Source organism: Rhagoletis zephyria, unplaced genomic scaffold (genome assembly GCF_001687245.7).
Source record: "Rhagoletis zephyria isolate East Lansing unplaced genomic scaffold, Rhagoletis_zephyria_1.1 Rzeph_scaffold_00223, whole genome shotgun sequence".
Lineage (NCBI taxonomy): Eukaryota > Metazoa > Arthropoda > Insecta > Diptera > Tephritidae > Rhagoletis > Rhagoletis zephyria.
In genome coordinates, this window is record NW_016157307.1 from 154,138 (window position 1) to 174,336 (window position 20,199).

Here is a 20,199-nt window from a genome sequence, read left to right on the forward strand (position 1 = left end):
TTTAAATTAAATAAATCAACATGTTGTAAGTGTCGTACGGCAATTTTATGTATACTCACATATCTGTTTTTGTATTTCCTACCGTAATTTACAATGATTTTTATTTTCCAAGTTTTACTAGTAAAAATTACAAGTTATAATTAAAATATGATTTCTATTTTTTCGCTCAAGAATAATGATTACCCCTTGATTTTAAGTTTTTTAATCGAGAGTAATGATTATCCTTCAATTTTTATTTTTTCACTCAAGAATAATGATGATCTTGCGATTTTTATTTTTTTCACTCAAGAATAACGATTGACACCTGATTTATAAACGTTCTCTGGTTTTACTCCCTCCTATAAAATTTGGGCAACCTCACATACGAGGTTTTGCATTTTCTTGATACGCGGTTTAGATTAGTGTATGTTAAAATCAAATTTTGGGTAAATCGATTAAGAACGACAATGTATGTGTAACCCATAATTGTCAATTTATTTCCAATGCATCATAAACACACTCACTCCAGCTCAATAAAGAGAAACGACTACATACATATTTTGTTTTTAGTTAAAAATTTATTCTTTTTCTGCACACTTATATAAACTACAGACTTTTTCTCTTAAAAATCAAACAACTTCTACAGCTACATACATATTTAATAAAAATTGTATGAGTTGACGAATTAATTCGACGAGACGCTGCTATATGTAACTATTCTATACATTTGGTTTTTATTTTTTTGGGTTCTCCTTTGGATTCTCCTTCACGTTCAAGTGTGCTGGTCCAGTTTGTTGAATTTGGATGACTCGTTCGTTGGACTTTTCTATGGCAGGTTTTGGTACACTGACTGTTAACAAGCCATCCGATGACAGTGATGAAACTACTTGATCTGCATCAAAGCCTTTAGGCAGTGTATAGCGACGCATAAAATGACGAGATATATACCCATGGTCATCTGCTCGCTCCTCATGTTTACCCTCTACAACGATGTGGTTGTCAACCACTTTAACGCTCAGCTCATTTGGCTTAAATAGCTGCACACCCATACTGGCTTGAAATCCATCTTTTCCCACCGAGGCCATAGGCAGATCTCTTTCAAATATCCCAAATTGGCCACTGGGCAAAGTGTTGATCGCAGGCAAGCGGCTGTGGAATACCGGTGTCAGATGGTTAAAATTGTCAGCCACACTCAAGAGCAATGGTAGACTCGCCATTCTAAATTTGATGTGATGTTCCTTTGTTTTCACAAATGGTATCTAATATGCGATAACTTAACAACGTTAGCTTCTTTAGCTTTTGTATAATATACTACTGGGAGCGCTTATTCAACGCTTTGATTTGCTTGAACTTACTTTCAAAGTTAACTATGCCGGTGGTTGCAAGTGCCCGTCTTTATATACTCATGGCGCGCCATGGCAGGCGGAGAATATTTCGATGCGCTGTGCGATATTTGTGCATATGTACATACAATGGGCATACACAGTACATACGTACATATCGCACACCGTCTCCAAAAGAGGCACAACTCAAAATTTGGTTTGTTTGAAATTATGCTCTAAAAATTTACACTGTACTTTTATTTACCTTTCAGCAAAAGCTGGAGCAAATTTTTATTATAATTTGTTAAAAAAAAACCTAAGGTAAAGTCCCCCTTGCCGATATGATTATCATGCGTTAAGAAATAGTTTTTCGCATTTTCTGACAAACGTGTAATTTGGAGTTGTGTCCCTTTTGAAGAGGGTGTGCGACATGTGCATTGCATGCATTTTCTCTCACGCAACAATAACCGAAGTTTGTTCCTCTCTAGAAATTGTTCTGCGCATAGCTTGTTTATTGAAGACAAAGGATCCAGAAAATTCGAGCTCGAGCGAGTTCGCTGGTTGGCATTAAAAGCTCACAAAAAGGCAGCTGTTTGGTCAAAATGTTTGCGATTTAAACAATTTACAGGCTAACCTAATATTCGCGGCTTGCGTTTTGGTATGCATGCCGTCGAATTTGTTTTTTTGCGTCACCCGAAATTGTCTTGCATGCGTTTGCATTTGATTTCATTGAGCGAAACGTCAAATCAAAATGTCACGCAGAACAAAAATTGGAAATTGAGTTAGCTTCATACGCACGCCGTTCAATTTCGGTTGATCTCATACAAGTTGCATGTGCATGAGAAATTTTTGACAATAAATTGGCGGCGTGCGTGAATATTAGGTTAGCCTGTAAGGGTGCGAATTCAAGAACATTTGCATTTTTTATGTTCGCATGCCTGCAAGTAGGTACATACATAAGTAAAAAAAAATTTAAAGAAATATGTTTTTTTTTTTTGAAATATGTACCTGTGTATGTACTTATATCGCACATTTCTTTCTTTCTGGCATTTCCTGTATTAAGTTTCACTTCTTCCGTGCGTAGGGACTACACGTGTTAGGTTAAGGTATTTAATAAATAAATTAAATATGTTGAATCCCTAAATTAGTAGCACAAGCTGAGAAGAATTTGTTTTGTGTACTATGTACATATATGTATGCATACATATATACTACATACACCAACCATTTCCAGTGAACATTTTTCTTTAAAACATTCATCTTCATCTTCATCTTCATCTTCATCTTCATCTTCATCTTCATCTTCATCTTCATCTTCATCATATTCATCTTGATTTAAAACCATTTGTTTTGATAACCATATTGGGATACTTTATTTATTTATTTTAATAAATAATTTGAATTTTAATTCGCTGCCCTATGTCCATGTCGTTATAAAACTCTTACAGAAGCTTTTTCTCGAAAACTCGAAGAGCCGCCTGTTCAGATACTTTCATTGTCCATGGTTCCGTGGCATACACCAGCACGGGCATGATGATGATGAGTGATTTAATAGAATGCCATTTTCCTACGACGAGACAGGACTTTAATTCTCAATTGCCCACTCAGCCCAAAGTAGTCCTTGTTGGCAATAGTGATTCTACGTTAGATTTCAGGAGATACTTCGTTTCGATCTCGTTCACCACCAGACCAATAAGCTTCATTTCTCTGTCTAATTCCGAGAAGGCAGAACAGACGTGGCCCTTGATGTCGATGCCGATTGTACGCTCTTGTAAAGTATTGTCCCTGAGCGGTTCAGTTCGGCACATCTTATGATCTTCCGTAACACAATATCAAAGAAATCACCCGAAAGGGAAACCACGTTTGGTAGAAAACGGCTCGGAGAGATCCTTCCCAATTCTGACAGAGTTGGTGGTATTGTCTAACGTCGTTTTACACAGCCGTATTAGTTTCGCAGGAGAGCCAAATTCAGACATCGCGGCATGAAGCCAACTTCTTTTCGTGCTGTCGAAAGCGGCTTCAAAATCGAGAAATATATGGTGAGTCTCGATCATTTTCTTCCGGGTCTTTTCCTAGATTTGACGTATTCTAAATACCTGGTCTACGGTGAATTTGCCAGTTAGTTGACGACCTCGTAACCTATGCTTGGAAGGCTGAGCCCGCAGTAGTTGGTGCGTATTGCGGGATCGCCTTTCTTGTGGGTTGGGCATACTTAAATTCCAGTCGTCACCATATTCTGCATAAGAGTTGATGCATGCACCTTATCAACTCCTCGCTGCCGTACTTGAATAGCTCGGCTGGCAGGCCGTCAGCTCCAGCAGCTTTGTTGTTTTTCAGCCGTGTAATCGCTGTTCGTACCTCGCATAGTCAGGCGGTGGGACATAGACTCCATCGTCATCGATTGTGGTCTCGGGTTCGTCTTCTCCACTTTTTTCAGTGCCGCTGCCATTCATTAGGGTGGAAAAGTTTTCCTTCCATAATTTAAGCACGTTCTGGACATCGGTCACGCCAGGCTTGTTATTACAATAATTCGGCCTGGTCTTGAAACCTTCCGTAAGTTGCCTAAAGGCTCTGTTATGCATACTTGGCATTGCATGCACTGCTATACCATTTTTACGTAGAAATCAAAAACCAACAGACTTCTACGTATGTACTGCTGTGCGTTGGGTAACCGCTTACACGCGGAGCTCATTTAACAGATTTCTTATGTGATAACTCTCAAGCCATGCCAAGTATGCATAACAGAGCCTTAACTCTTTTACAAAGTTTTCGGGTGTTTTTCCTGTCGGCCAGTATATCCAACTCTTCGCTCTCACGTATTTCCGCTTCTCACTTCTTATTGCGGCAAATACGTCTCGCTTCACTCTTCAGTTCCCTACAGGTACCGAAAATAACAGTTATTGATGTAAACTGTCATGGAAAATTTCACTATGAATGAAATCTTCTACAACTAAGTGATACATACCAATCGATTTCTTTTTTCAGCGAGATTCAAATTTGAAAATAAATTTTTATTTAAAATTTTTATGCAAAATTAAAAATAAATAACAATTATTTTTGATTTTTATATTATATGTCTTAGACAACAGTTACTGAAGACGATTATTTATAAAAGTCATCAATAAAAATCAGTCAGTGACTTTTACTTTTAAAAGTCATTAATATAAATCAGTCACCGACTTTATAACTGTTATTATTTAGATAAAAATAAAAATTAATTGTTAATTGGATTAATAAAATAAAAGTCAGAAATAACGGTTATTTAAGGAGTAATTAAATAAAAGTCGAAAAATAATTGTTAAAGAGCCATTTTTTTAATAAAAGTAGTAATTGTTACGGTCCCTAGTTCCCTATAACGGTCTACTTAAAACATTGATAGAATTTACAGTTTAAATCGAAAAAAGTTTATTAATATATATATCTAATCTATATCTAATATATATATATCTAACATATAAATTTCGGTTACGTCAGTAGCAGAGTCTTAAGTCAAAAATATATCCATATTGCTTTACATATAAATTCCAAAGGGTAGACATATGGGCGCATCCACGGGAAGGTCATAGCACGACATAGATTCGCAAAAAATGAAACCACTAGGTTGCGATGAAGTCAAAATAAAAATTATATATATTCGACATAAAATTCATGTTTTATATGCGTTAGACAATATTAACAAAAAAAAAACTTTTAATAGAAATTTTAGTAACGTAACGTCATGTAACGTCTGATAGAAAAAAAGCAGGAAGGATTTTTACATTTTGGAACTTGGAAAATTAACTTCAAATATTACTACAAAAAATTTTCTGCAAATAGTCTTGCCCAATTTCCAAAGTTTTTAAACTCTGTCGTTTTCGATTTATTTTTTAACATTTCGTCACGCCACGCCCAGGGATGGCAGCGATCAATCATTTGATAAAATGAATTTATTATTTTTGTTCAATTTTCGATTTAATTGTATCGTAGTTTTGTGTCTTAGTAATCGATTATTAATCGATTAATTGAGAAACAATCGTAGAAATATTTTAAAGAAATATGAATTCTGTAGTTGTCTAAAATCCACCCATCGAACTTTTTTTTTCTAACTGCATTAACTTCACTCGACCCGAAGTTCAAAAAAATTCATTTGAAAGATCCGTCTGCATTGGCCTCAGTAATGAAGTTCTTGCGAACTTAAATAATGTGCCCACATCATCTTATGGAAACGGGAAGCGAGTCGTCACTAGAATCATTAGAAAATGAGTTCGATCTTGTACACAAACGAAAGCGAAAAGATGATGATTTGGGTCACCCACAAGATGAAATGAGTATTTATTTAAATAGTCAAGTCCTACAGCTATTGCGGAATATCACCGACGCTTGCGAGTAAATGAAAACTGTTTACCCAAAAACGGATTTTCGAAAAAATAGTGTCATTTACACTCCTATTGCCAGTGTCGACTAGTAGTAAATAAACGACTCTTATTCGATTATCGCTTTTCCATGGTATTGTGAATGTCGATTTCTCGTTCAATAAGCGACTGTGAATAGTTTTTTATCTCTCATCCTTCTACAACTGTTTGTTTGTTAAAGGATGAGCGACTATAAACTATTCTCACTCACTTATTGAACGAGAAAACGACTTTGAAAATACCACGGACAAACGGTAATCGACTAACAGTTGCTTATTTACTACTAGTCGACACTCGCAATAGGGTCTTAGTTGGTATATCGGTGCCTGCTGAGCGCCTATTTTCAAAAGCCACCGAGAAATGCAACCGCTTGACAACAAAGTCCTTATCAAAGCATTTTTTTGCAAACTTGGTTAAATAATAAATAATTATTGCCGCTTAAAATACTCGTTTCATTTTATTTAAGGCTAATTAACAAGATAATTAGACATTTTTTATGTAAAAGTGTTTTTGTGAATACCCGCTGTAAAAAAACGCCTTTAAAAATTCGGTTAGTCGATTATTTCTCAATAATTGCAATTACTTTTGCTTGTGATTAATCATATGATTAATTAATCGATTATTTTATTTTTTTGCCATCGTTAGCCAAACCAGATTGGCTATATGTAGTTTTCCTCAAGCGCATAAAAAATAATTTAATAAAAGAAATATTTTTAATACTATATACCATATTTTATTAATTACATTAACTTTGTTATATACATTCATTTACGATTCGATACGATACAAGAGTTCTGGTACTCGATTCCATACATATGTATGTTTGCATCAAATGATACGAATGTTTTGCGAATGCGAGTGTGTACATGGGCAGGGAGTTCACTCTAATATTGTCGAAATGGCTCTAAGTCTGTCTAACCAGGGTGCGGACAATAACCGGTTTTTAGCTTCAGTATATCGGTAAATCGATTTTTTTTGACCCTTTACTAAACTAATTCTCCAGAGTAAAAAAGTACATACTCATTATTTTCTTAAAGCGTTTTCCCATTGAGATATCAGCTGTTAAAGTTGACATTTCTACTAAAAGTTTAAAAAATTAATTTCTTTCGTAGTCAGTATTCCTGTAGTTTGAAATGGTATGAGTCTTCTAGTGAGAAAGATACTTCAAAAACGAAAAAGGAAAGGAATATGTGTGTGATTAACAAAAAAGAAAGCTAACATTTAGCTTGCTAAATAAAATAAACTAATTTTCAAAACGGATTCTAATTTGGGTAATAAAATATTCCACTTGAAGTAGGGCTACACAAAATTTGATTAATTTGGGGGTCTTCAACCCTAAAAGAATTCGGTGATGGAAACTAACACATTTGCAAATTTTGCGTTGGTTAAAAAGACACCACTAAATAATGCCATAAGTTGAAAGAAGATAAAAAATCACAAGTATACATTTGTTTTCATCATTTTTTGCACATTGGCCTTAAAAACATGATGGGAGTGTTTGATGGACATTTCCATCACCAGTGAGTATCACATGATCAATCAAATGACTACACTGTTCTTGTAGGGAAGCTTTGTGGGCAATAAAAATGATAAATTTAGAGTTTGTGGGCTGAGAATCGTGTCACACTAAACATAAAAGAGACAATGATAAATGTTACAATGCGGTTACAAAGTATGCATAAATAACTGTTCGATTGCATGTACGTACCAGGGTTGTTGCGAATATTCGCATTCGTATTCGCAACCGCGGAGCTTCCGCATTAATTTTAACATTCGCATGCGCCTTCGCATTCGCAATAATCAATGCGGAGCTTTTGTATCGTCACTACACACGAATAAAGGCGCGCTAGTGTTTTGACGGCGAAAAAAGGCGCGTAAAAATTTTTCGAAAAAAGATGCTTATGAAAAACTTCAGCGAAGTATGTTAAGAGTCTTTGACGCTGAAGTTTTTTGTGCGTCTTTTTTCGCCGTACACTTTTTATTAGTTAAAAGTCGTATGTTTTCATTCTTCCTCTTTCCGAAGTTTCAAAGTTTTCACAAACTCGCAAAAAAAAAAGTTTGTTGGAAACTCAAGACTCCGTTGCGTAGAAGGGTTCGTAAACAGGAGTATCCGCTTATGATGACCCATATTCCAAACGAAATTCAAAATAACTAAATAAAGTATAAAAAAAGCATAAACTATAATGGTGTTACTTTCATAGCTTTATTTATACTTAACGACAACTTATTTTAGGCGATTTCGAATGTAATGCTTTGTTCATATTTTGTAACTCGACGTTTTGAAACACAATGCAAAACAATATATGATTTCGAAGTCAGCCAAACCATCTACATACTTATATGTACATACTATGCATATTCAAATTTCCAGAAAAACGTCCAGAGATTGATTAAGAATGACAATGTAGTCCATGATGGTCAAATTATTTCCAACGCTGCATACAGATACTTACATACATACTTAAAATCCTCCAGCACAATTATTAAACTTTTACCAATTTTATGAATAAATGATGGCTACTCATAACTATTATATGTATACCTTGGCGTTTTCTTCTGTTGAGTCCTCTTTTGGATTATCTTTAGGATCCTTCACGTCAAAAAGCGCTGGTACAGTCTGTCTAATTTGGATGACTCGTTCGTTGGAGTTGTCCTCTATGGCGGGGTTTGGTATAGTGATGAAACTTCTTTTTCTGCATCGAAACCTTTAGGAATTGCATAGCGAGGAGCGAAGTGTCGAAAAAAATATATCCTGGGTCATCTATCTGGTCGCTCCTCGTGTCTCCCCTCCGCCACGCTGTGATTGTCAACCACTTAAACGTTCATTTCGCTGGGCTTAAACTGCTGCACAACAATACTGGCTTAAAACCCATCCTTCCTGAATTGGCCACTGGGCGAAGTGACGATCGCAGACCAGTCTGTGAAGACCACCGGCTCGTAGAAAGGTGTCAGACGGCTTAAATCGTCAGCCAAACTGAAGAGCAATGGTGGATTCGCCATTATAATGTTGATTTGGTATTTATTTACTTTCACTTAAAAACGGTAGATAGCTAAAACACGGTATCGTTTGAAAGAACGTTAACTTATTTAGCTTCTGTTCCAAATCTGTTCCAGTACCAGTCAGATTTTCGCGATTAAGTCAGATGGTGTTTCAGTATGCAAATTTTTAATATCTTCAGTAATGTATTCCTATATAAATCCGATAAATCTGACTGGCACTGGAACAGACTAATTGTGTACGCTTATTCAACGCTTTGATTTGCTTGCAGCTTCAAAGCCAACTACGCTGACCGCTGCGAGTGCCGGTCTTTATATGTATTTTCATGGCACGCCGTGGATGACCGAGAACATTTCGTTGCGTTTGTGCGAAATTTGTGCGCATACATATAGATACATTCGGGTGACCCAAGAATGCATTGTAAAATTTTTTTTCTTAGAAAAAAGGATTTGCTCTGATACCGAAAAAGTAAAAATGTACGTATTTTTTTATTTTCGAAAATTTTAATATTAACAATGCAAGGAAAATGTTAAATTTTTGAAAAATCAAAACATTAATCAGCCAGGGGTTTAAAAAAGTTAACATTAAACTACTGGGACTTAAAAGACTCTCTCCCAAGTAATTTGTCCCATATAACTTTAAATTTTATCTGCTCCCGTACAGCTATACCACAAAGTTTCCCTTTCTGTGAAATTTGGGACATTGCAGTACGGGGTCCGGATGCTCATTATTTAAAGTAATATATGCCAAATTACTAAGAAAATCCTTTTTAAATCCTTATACATAGTTTAAAGCCAACCTTTTTAAAAACCTGGCTAATGATCTTGATTTTTCGAAAATTGATCGGTGGCACGTGTTAAGCTGGAATCCAGCTCTCAAGAAAAATGAAAAGAAATAATTATCAATATTTCTGTTACATACTTGAAAAAGCTGTAAATTTTCTTGATGAAATAAATATACGAGCATTTTTTTCTGAGAGCTTCAAATTGACTTAAGAAATTTTTATAAAACAAAAATTTCTTTTCCATTTCTTGTACGTCATTTTATATGAATTTTTTCGTTTGTCTTGAGAGCTGGAAACGACCCTTTAACAGTAAAATTTTCGAGAAAAGAATTCGTTTATCCTTTTTTGGCATTAGAACAAATTCGTTTTTTTTTTTGCTTCTTTCCAGAAAAAAATACTTTTTTATTGTGCCACCCTAATGTACATACATACATACATATGTATTATGCATGCATTTTCTCGCGCAAGAACAACCGAAATTTCTTTCCCTCTAGAAAGCGTCCTGCACATACAACATACATAACTATATATGTACATATGTAGCTTGTTTATTAAAGGCGAAGTCAGCGAGATAATTTGATTTCGAGACATTTCGCTGGTTCTGCACTATAAAGGCTTACGAAATAACTGCTGCTTGGTCAAAATGTTTACTATTAAGACCACGGTTGCCAAGGTTGGTTATTTCCAACCAAACTATGTTGATTTTCTTTCATTTATATTTTCTAATTTGGTTGTTTGGTAGTTTTTTCTCTGGCTTGAATGTTTTTTTTTTTATTGGAAATTAGAAATTTTTTCTTTACAAAAAGTATTATTGCATACTGAATGCCAAAATGAATAAATAAATTTTTCCAATTCCTATTTTTAATGTAACATGTTTTATATGCCCATTAAGGTGGTCCTTAAATGTATGTAAATTTTTACATCACATTTCGTAAGCCCCAACCCCTATGACGATGCTACTATAGTCGAAGATATCACATATAAATTTTGGTCCTGATTGGAGACGGTTAAGGTGTGTCGCACAGGGGGAGACTCGAAAAATTAAAAAAAAAATTTTTTCGTCTAATACCCAAAATCTGCACTAATTTAGTCGAAGATATCATATATGTATAAAATTTGGCCCCACCTGGAGTCGGTTAAGGCGTGTCGCACAGGGGTCAAAGTTCCGATCACCAAATGAAAACGTCTTAACCGACTGAAATCGGGACCAAAATTTGTATGTGATATCCTCGACATTAATGATATCAATTTTCGGTATTGAATGAAAAAAAATATTTTAAATTTTTCGAGTCTCCATAGAAGCATCTGGCCTTTAACCCCTTTGTGACACGCCTTAACCGACTCCAATCGAGACCAAAATTTATATGTATGTGATATCTTTGACTACGGTAGTATCGATTTTGGGTATTAGATGAAAAAAGTAAATTCAAATTTTCTTGAGTCTTTTTAGAGGAATGGGAACTTTGCCTCCTTTCTGACACGCCTTAACCGTCTCCAATCGAAACCAAAGTTTATATGTGATATCTGTGACTGTGGTATTACCGATTGAGAGGGTGAGACTGAAACAATCGTTCATTTCATTTTTAAGGACCACCCTAATGTACATATAAAAAGTAAATATGTGTTGAACGCACAAGTATTTGAATAATTATTGTTTTCCGAAATAGCAGCTATATTTCCCACAAAATTTTTACTAAAAAAAACGACATCAAGCTCAATAAAATTGTTTTTTGTAATAAGTTTTGCTTTTTGTAATAGATACGTGGAGAACAAATTTGGTTTTTTTCCATTTGGTTGTTTTTTTCAGATTTTGGTTGGCTATTTTTGTAACCAGTGGTAACCGTGATTAACTTGTTTTCAAGACACTTGCATGTTTTTATATCCCACTAGGAAAATAGGTAAGCACCTTACGAGGTAAGCCATGGTTTCTTTCAGTTTTTAGTACCAAAATTGTCATCATGGCCAATGTTATCTACTAGTAAAGCGCAAAATGAACCCCTCCGACGACACATTACGTTGTCAGTTGCAAAATAACGTGCAGCTGAAGTTATTTCCAAGCACCGAACTACTCCGAGCGACTGCTCTGGATTACACGTAACTTACTTTGAATAAAAATCTTCAAAATAAGATTTTAAAGCTAAAAAAAAATATTTTCTGCCCCGAAAAACCTTAATTTAAAAAATACATAAAAGGAAACACAAAATTCGATATTGGCTTTAAGGCTGTAAATATCCCTTATTATGTTAGCTGAAAAAATTACCAATTTCAAGTTATAAAGTCGTTTTTATAGCAATTTAAACTTAAAACGAATATTGCCTCGTGTTATCACAAAATTTGTTGCACCGTTTCAGTGGAGGATCCAGCGGGGGGTTGTGGGGGTTAAACTACGTGTCAGTCAGTGGCGGACCCACGGGGAGTGAAACAAATTGCATTAAAATGTAAAACTAAGTATTTATCGAGGTAGATTATCATGAAACGAATGGAAATCTTTATGTATATATTGCTTTAACGTTTGAATGATGTTGTGTTTAGATTGATACATCTTTTTGGACCATCGTACAATAGCTCCGCTTCGTATTGCTGTAATAACAGAGCTCGTTTTTGTGGCAATGATGTCCAGCAGTCGGTATGACGTAACTTGAATTTGACTTCACCATGGACATAAAGCAATCCTCTGATATTGCATACTGGTGCTTCCCCAGGCCTTATAGTTGTAAAAGAAAAATGTTTACCCTAAATGCCTGTCGCATACGGCTTATATAATCCATTGGTGAATATATCGGTGGATTGAAAACATTTTCTAATGTAGAGTGGACGCTGTCTACCCCACACTTTTTACCTTTGTTAATTGTCGGATTCCAATTGCAAGCGATTACATTAAGTCCCCTTTCAGACACGTCAAGTCTTGCTTTCAAGTCTGCTCGTTCGTAGGCGTACCGTCAATTCGTTTCAAGTTTTCTTGTCTCTTTTGATCTTTTCGTTGCTTCCTATTTAAAGAACCAAGGACTTGAATTCAATTAAAGTAGACGCGTGTGGAAGCAAATAGAAAACACAAAAGAGAATGCGAAAAAATTGCTTTCAAGACTTGACGTGTCCGAAAGGGGACTAAATAGTAGAATATATTTATGTATGTTGTGGAAGTGGTATGTGCATAGATATGTATGTATGTATTTTGCTGGTCTATAATTATTTTTTACATCAAAGTCAGAGCATACTCATCAGATTCGCCTGTTTTTATACCCGAGCGCACTTGTGCACAAGGGTATTATAACTTTGTTCACATAACGGTTGTTTGTAACAGGCAAAACGAATCGAGATAGATATAGACAAATGTATACATAAATGATCAGGATGAAAAGAGAAATCGATTAAGCGGTGACTGTCTGTCCGTCCGTCCGTCCGTCTGTCCGTCCGTCTGTGCACACGATAACTCGAGTAAAAATTAAGATATCTTAACGAAACTTGGTACGTGTACTTCTTTCGGGCGTAGGACGGATGGTATTGAAAATGGGCAAAATCGGACAATAACCACGCCTACCTCCCATATAACGGTAAATTTCAGAAATGCTTGAAACTTCAATATTTCGAAATTTAAGGACGCTAATTTACTCAAAATTGATACACACCGGCTTACCATGTAGCGGTAGCTTTCGCAAAGGTGAAAATCATATACTTAGTACTTGCGCCGGGTATTTAATGTTCGGCTTCGCCCGAACTTAGACTTTCTTACTTGTTTCACTTCACAACACTACCGTTCAGGTCGCATACTTTTTAACCGACCTGGCTGAACTCGGTCGGATAAATAGCCGAGTTTTTGTGTTGTTGCTTTGCGTGCGTTTCGTCATTTATACCATGTTCTGACAGACGTCGAAAATATGTTTTCGTTGCTAGAACTGTTTTTCGACCTAAAACATATCGTCGTTTAAAACACAAAACCGCGTATCGTCATTCCGCAAAACCGCGTAACTGACATTGGCTGCCAAAAATTGGATTTGCAAACACAAGCTCTTGGCTCAATCCTTAGCCATTTGTCCTGAAGTATACTAGCCAGAAATTCGATTGCGTTTTAAAACAGAGAACCATTTTGAAATATGAGTGTTTTTACGCTCTAGAAAATAATTTCTTCAACTTCACATACGCGGTTTTGCATTTTGCTGATACGCGGTTTTGCGTTTTGTTGATACGCGGTTTTGCACTTTAAACGACGATATGTTTTCGTCCATATAAAATTTGTCACACGAAAATCAGTTTTCGCTGGAAACTACTTGAAAACTCACGTTCCACTCATTCCAATCGGCGTCTTCACTAGTCTTTTTTTCGATTATTCATTGAAGTGGAAGTCATATTTTATCATCTTTAATACGCCATTTCGGATTTATTGTTAATTGGCTGGCCAAAGTAAAATAAGAAGAAAAGTTAAAGGTTGTAAATGAAAAGAAAATGAAGGGAAAGTGTTTTGGTTTCGTTTTTTTTGTAGCAAAACTGTAGTCAAAAGATGTAAGAAATTTCAACGAAAACACTAACAACCGGTGTGAACAGCCCACACAATCCCAGCACGCAATCCCAAAACTCGTTTTCAATGTGTTTTCGTTGTCGGTCAGAACATGGTATTAAGCGAGTCTTCGTTTGTAGCTCGGTTGCAAAAGAATGCACCTAATATATGCTCTGATCTAATACTCCATGAACTTAAAGGTTTTGACCCGAACTTGCAGGAAGTTACAGGAAAAATTATTCCGTGCTCTAAAATCCTGTAAATTAGAGCGATTTTTGTAGAGTTGTGTAGAGTTGCAAGATTTTAACAGAACTTTTTCTTCTGGTAAAATCTTGAAAAGTATCAAGCGTTCACTGGTTGACGTTCTTACAGGAAAAATGTTTTTTTGTTCCCAAACTTTTTGTAAATCAGAGAGTAATTTTACTGTTTGACATTTTTACAGGATTTAATACGAAAAGTATTGGATCTGAGCTATTGCTGCAATAATAAAATAACTTAATTTCTAAAGCAAAACAAATATTTCCTTTTTAAGTAATTTTCGCTTCCATCAAGCGTTATCCTATCGACCCCAAATTTTGACGTATGTAAGTCGTTTAGAGGAAAAGAAACAAGCACCGGGCGGCGACCATTGAAATTTTGATTTGTAAAAATATGGGTACCCTTAATGTACATACTTATACATATGACCGATTATTTGACTGGAAACGTTACATTCGTACGCATTTCTTTTTAAATATGGATCAATTGTAAACCAAATAACGGAAAACCACCTAGGTCTTTAAGGTTATATGATTAGGCATAGTCGAGTCTATGTTTCTGTAAAAAGGGGTATAATAATTTCTTTGACGTCAATGGTATGGGCATTCAAATGTGCACTGGTCAGGTTACACTATTTGGAAGTTCAATGATAGATCGCGTCAGAAAACTTTGAATTTTCCGCGAACTGGGTAACCGAATACATATTGCTAGTTTCTGCATACTCAATTGTTCTTAACTTTAGTTTTTTGACAATTTCTCTCTATAAAATTTGGGCACTGGTAAAGACACAAAAACACTGGCTACGGTACACGTATGGTTTAACCCAAAGAATTTGCTTATCCATTTTTGCTTCACATTCCTACATATTCTGTCATTTATGCCGATTTCGTTTCTACCGAAAAATGCAACCTTTTTCTTGCCCCCTACGCACAAACACTAGAAGAGGGCGATGAGAAGACAATATTTTTTGTAGAAACGAAAACGCCACTGAAAAAAAACTATTTGAGCTAAAATTGGGAAGGATTAAAAAATATATGCAATTATCGTTAAAATTTCTAACTAGGTCAAAAATCTTACCACATCTATCTTATGCTCATATTCATAGTATCTCGAATAATATTTATTGAACTGTACTGCAAAAACACACTCATGTTTACAAACTTAAAATATGCATAAATACATCTTAAGTACTATGTTCTGTTATATTTTCAATCCTTTCTGAATCATCGTTTTTCTTTTCCATACATAATCAGTTTCATATGTTGCAAAAAATTTCATTGAATTCCATGCAAATATACATATAATCAAAATCTTAAGAGATACAGATTTCAAGGCATATTTACCATATGTTAGTGTCGCTTTATTTAAATAGAATATTCATCAAAGTTAAGTAGTATAATGCTCAAGTCGCAATTGTTCACGCAAATACTTTCTTAAATATGTCTTATTATTTATTGCTAAAATGAAATGAGAATCGTCAAGTCAATACAAAAATTTTAAATAAAAAGAGAAAAACCGGCCACGTTACATTTATTTATTAGGTAGTTGTGCAACAAAGTCTGCTACGGTTTCCTTTTTTTTCCACATGGCATCAATATGATATCGACAATATTAATCAAACATGTTATATATTCTTTTGGGTCCTCCCGAAAAAAACTTTTTTAGTTTTTCCATTACGACTTAGTAGGAGTTCTAAACGAATTTTTCGTTAACTTGGAACGTATGTATACTGTTAAACTTATTTATTTTCTGTCGTACAGAACTTTAGCAGCCACAAAAACTTAATGAAAGCTTGTATATATTTGTACTTTTCCTTTTTAACCGACTTCACAAAAAAAAAATAAAGGTTATCAATTCGTCGGAATAGTTTTTTTCTATGTATGTTACCGCATAACTTTGGACCACGTTAATCGATTTCAATAAGGTGTTACCTCACAGGTGGCCCCATATTAATTTGGTTCAAATCTGATCATCGGATCATGTAGTAATTAATGATAATCTTAAAGTTTTATATGAGAATTGAAGTCGGTTTTGTTTTTTGCTTAAAAATTACTTGTTGTAGTATTGAAAGCTGTTGTTGGTTCGTCAAAAATCTTTCGAAAAAAGTAGCAAAATATTAAACACAAAATGCTCGGTCACGATAATAATTAGCGTCAGAAGTAGCTGACAGATATGGAGAATACCGATAATCACTAATATGTACAATATTTGAAAGAAGGGCTGACTTCCGAAACGTCAATTGCTTTGCATCCGTACAAACTATAATGTTCCATAACAACTCCCGAACTACAAAATGTAGACAATGTACTATACTTTTCAAAACGCATCCGAAAAGTTATCGAAACGCATCGCCAGAGTAATGAGCGCATCAGAAACAAAGCTGATGCTTCGTTTGTTTGGGTGATCGTTGTTATATTAAATATTCCAAATATGGAATGTTTATCAACTCTGCATATACAAACAGTTTAAATATCGCGGTAGAACAGTAACCAAACATTAGGGCTGTGCATATGCTCTTGCATTTGCATATTTGGTGCATTTGTAAATTCACAACAACAACGCGCACACGGTTGCCATGACAGCAATCATAAAATTTCCAAATGCAATTCCAACTGAAAATCCAAGACCATTTCCACAACATCCTGAACAGCCCTATTGAATTGGCACATTTGGAAGTCGGCCGAAATAAAAATCGGACTGGTATACTTTTCTGTCCAGATTTATGTACACATCTATACGTTTATACGTAATTTCGATAGATTGGTCAAACTATGCGAGATTCGTATTTTCCAAAGTCACATCACTTGTTTGTATGCTAATAGCGAATTTCGGGTACATCGATTTAGAACGACAATGTAGTCCATGATTGCCATGATTGCACCCAGCACAATTATTCAACATTTATCACTATTAAATGAAAAAAATTTTATGAGTAAATGAATCCGTTTGGGTGGTTACTCATAGGTATTCTCTACCTTGGCGTTCTATTCTTTTGGGTTCTCCTTTGGATTATCTTTAGGTTTCTTCCTAAGCGCTGGTATAGTCTGTTTAATTTGGATGACTCGTTTGTTGGAGTTGTCCTCTATGGCGGGGTTTGGTACGCTGACTGTTAGGACGCCATCCGATGACAGTGTGGAAACCATTTTAGCGGCATCGAAGCCTTTGGGCACTTCAAAGCGACGAATGAAATGACGTGAAATATAACCATGGTCATCTGCTCGCTCCTCGTGTTTACCCTCCACCACGATGTGGTCGTCAACTACTTTAACGCTGAGCTCACTTGGCTTAAACTGCTGCACATTCATACTGGCTTGAAAACCATCTTTCCCAACCGAGGTAACAGGCAGATCTCCTTCAAATTTCCTGAATTGGCCACTGGGCGAAGTGACGATCGCAGGCCAGTCTGTGGAGGCCACCGGTTCGTAGAAAGGTGTCAGGCGGCTTAAATCGTCAATCAAACTCAATAGCAATGGTGGACTCGCCATTATAACGTGGATATGGTATTTACTTACTTTCACTTAAAAACGGTAGATAGCTAAAACACGGTATCTGTTGAAAAAACGTTAACTTGTTTAGCTTCTGTTTAAAAGATCTAAATCTATTCCACTACCAGTCAGATTTACGCGATTTAGTCAGAATTGGTTTCCGTATGCAAATTTCTAATATCTTCAGTAATGTATTCCTGTAATTTCTGTCTAAATCCTATAAATCTGACTGGCACTGGAACGGACTGATTTGTACGCCTATTCGACGCTTTGACAACTACGCTGGCCGCTGCGAGTGCCAGCCTTTATATGTATTTTCATAGCACGCCGTGGCTGACCGAGAACATTTCGTTGCGTTTGTGCGACATTTGTGCGTATATATGTATGTAATGTATACATTCGGGTGACCCAAAAATACATTGCACAATTTTTTATCGTGGAAAAAAGCAAAGAAACCCCTAATTTGTTCTAATAACAAAAAAGGAAATGTGTTCGTATTTTTTATTTTCGAAAATTTTAATATTTACAATGCAAGGAATATCTTAAATTTTCAAAAAATCAAGTTCATTAGCCAGGGTTTTAATACAGTTAACATTAAACTACTGGGATTTAAAATGACCCGTATAACTTAAATTGTTACCCCTTCTGTAAAATTTGGGCGGTGCTGTACGGGGTCCGGGTGCGCTGTATTTAAAGTTATATATTTTCTAAATTGCTAGGATTTAAGAACAATAGTTCCTAAATTAACGTTAACCTTTTTACAAACCTGGCTAATGATCTTGATTTTTCGAAAATTTAAAATTTTTCTATACATTTTATATGGAAAAATTTAGATGCATTCATTGCACGTGTTAATAGTAAATTTTTCGAAAATAAAAAAATGCATTTTTTTTGTATTAGAACGAATTGGAGTTATTTCGCTTTTCCAAGAAAAATAATTTTTTTTTGTGCCACCCTAATGTAAATACATAAATATGCATGCATTTTTTCGCGCAAGAACAACCGAAATTTCTTTCCCTCTAGAAAGCGCCCTGCACATACATATGTATATACATATATTGTTTATTAAAGGCAAAGTCAGGCAGATAATTTGATTTCGAGAGATTTCGCTGGTTCTACTATAAAGGCTTACGAAATACCAGCTGCTTGGACAAAATGTTTGCAATTAAAACAATTTGAGGCGCTACTTGTTTTTAAGAACATTTGCATGTTTTTATATTTGTATATCGTCGGTGATACTGCAAAACGTTTTATGTCACTTATTACCTCTGGTGCGGTCCTTAATTGATCTCTTATCTGTATCTGATCAGCCAAAGGTAGACAGTTTGGTCATTTATATATATTTATATATTTTTTTAATTATTATTATTGAGCTTATTTTTTCGCTCAAGTGAAAAAATAAAACACTCAATAACAATTATTATCTTTGAGCGAAAAAATAAAAATCATAAAATAATCATTATTTTTGATCGAAAAAAAAAATCATAAAATAATCATTACTTTTGAGCGGAAAAATAAAACTCAAATATTAATTATTATCTTTAATTTTTATTTGTTAAACTCAAAATATAAAAGTCATTCTCAATTACAGTAGAATGTATGAACAGAATACGTGAGTATAAAAGTAATGATAATTTTCCATCCCTGATTTTTTCAAAAACCCTGTTTTTTGGTTATCTTCAGAGCTTTTCTTCAATATCTCGTGAAATAATCTCCCAATCAACGTGGGCGACTTACAGTTCGCAAGGTATTGCTGTGTTCCTTCCAAAAATATATAGCTGCCGGTATACATATATATATATGTGCCGATTTCAATGAAAATTATTAGTGCTACAAGCGATCAAAGTCGAAAGTCGAAGTGAGATTTTCAGTCAACTACATAGTTTTACTTGATTTTTTTCAATTATTTTTAAAACTCATTATAAAAGATTTATCATTACAGTAAATTTTGAGCCTAAAATAATGAAAATCGAAAGAGAAATGTAGATGTTGTGGAGCGCAATCTGCACAAATTATATGTTATTGTAAATGTGAGTCGATTACGTCGAAAATACAAAAATCCCGTTCTTTGAAAAAATCCCTAAAATGCTCATTTGAAAAAATTGGCATTGTTTTCGTATTGAAAGACCCAAAGTTTGCCTACAAAATTATTCCACTTTTTATGAAAACTCATATTTTGATATAGGAGGCTAGAGAAATTGAATACCAAAAGGAAAATTTGCTAAGTCCAAAAGAAGCACCACAAATCCGATAAGGCCAAAATAATACGACATCTTTTAATAAATATCGAATCCTTCTGATTCTTATGGAGTTTTGCCTTGCTTTTAACGCGCAAAACGTTTGATTCAAAGTCTTGCGAAATAGTTAAAGAAAATGGCTATAGGAAGATTTTTTCCTCTCCTGTAAAATTTTTAAAATGGGACTTAGCAACTTTTCTTCCTAAGCTAGCGATATACATAATATTGTTTGGCGGTAATAAAGAGTCAAAAT

At 34.9% G+C, this 20,199-nt stretch overlaps 2 protein-coding genes across 4 annotated transcripts; both read right to left on the bottom strand.

The window, feature by feature from the left end:
* Positions 1 to 617: 617 nt before the first annotated feature.
* Positions 618 to 1,362, bottom strand: LOC108358220 (heat shock protein 23-like). Its single transcript, XM_017609426.1, has one exon. It carries the CDS (start codon positions 1,194 to 1,196, stop codon positions 714 to 716), a length of 483 nt encoding a protein of 160 aa, XP_017464915.1. The 5' UTR covers positions 1,197 to 1,362; the 3' UTR covers positions 618 to 713.
* Positions 1,363 to 15,434: 14,072 nt separating this feature from the next.
* Positions 15,435 to 18,049, bottom strand: LOC108358218 (heat shock protein 23-like). 3 transcript variants are annotated; one of them, XM_017609424.1, is made up of 3 exons: positions 17,966 to 18,049; positions 17,200 to 17,773; positions 15,435 to 17,131 (listed from the first exon to the last, which is right to left on the bottom strand). In XM_017609424.1, the coding sequence occupies exon 2, from the start codon at positions 17,707 to 17,709 to the stop codon at positions 17,209 to 17,211; it is 501 nt and encodes a 166-aa protein (XP_017464913.1). In that variant the 5' UTR covers positions 17,710 to 17,773; positions 17,966 to 18,049; the 3' UTR covers positions 15,435 to 17,131; positions 17,200 to 17,208. The 3 variants fall into 3 exon arrangements, with proteins under 3 accessions (XP_017464913.1, XP_017464910.1, XP_017464911.1); XM_017609421.1 differs by having other exon boundaries at positions 17,835 to 18,016; XM_017609422.1 differs by having other exon boundaries at positions 15,435 to 17,102; positions 17,172 to 17,773; positions 17,835 to 18,016.
* Between the last annotated feature and the right edge of the window lie 2,150 nt (positions 18,050 to 20,199).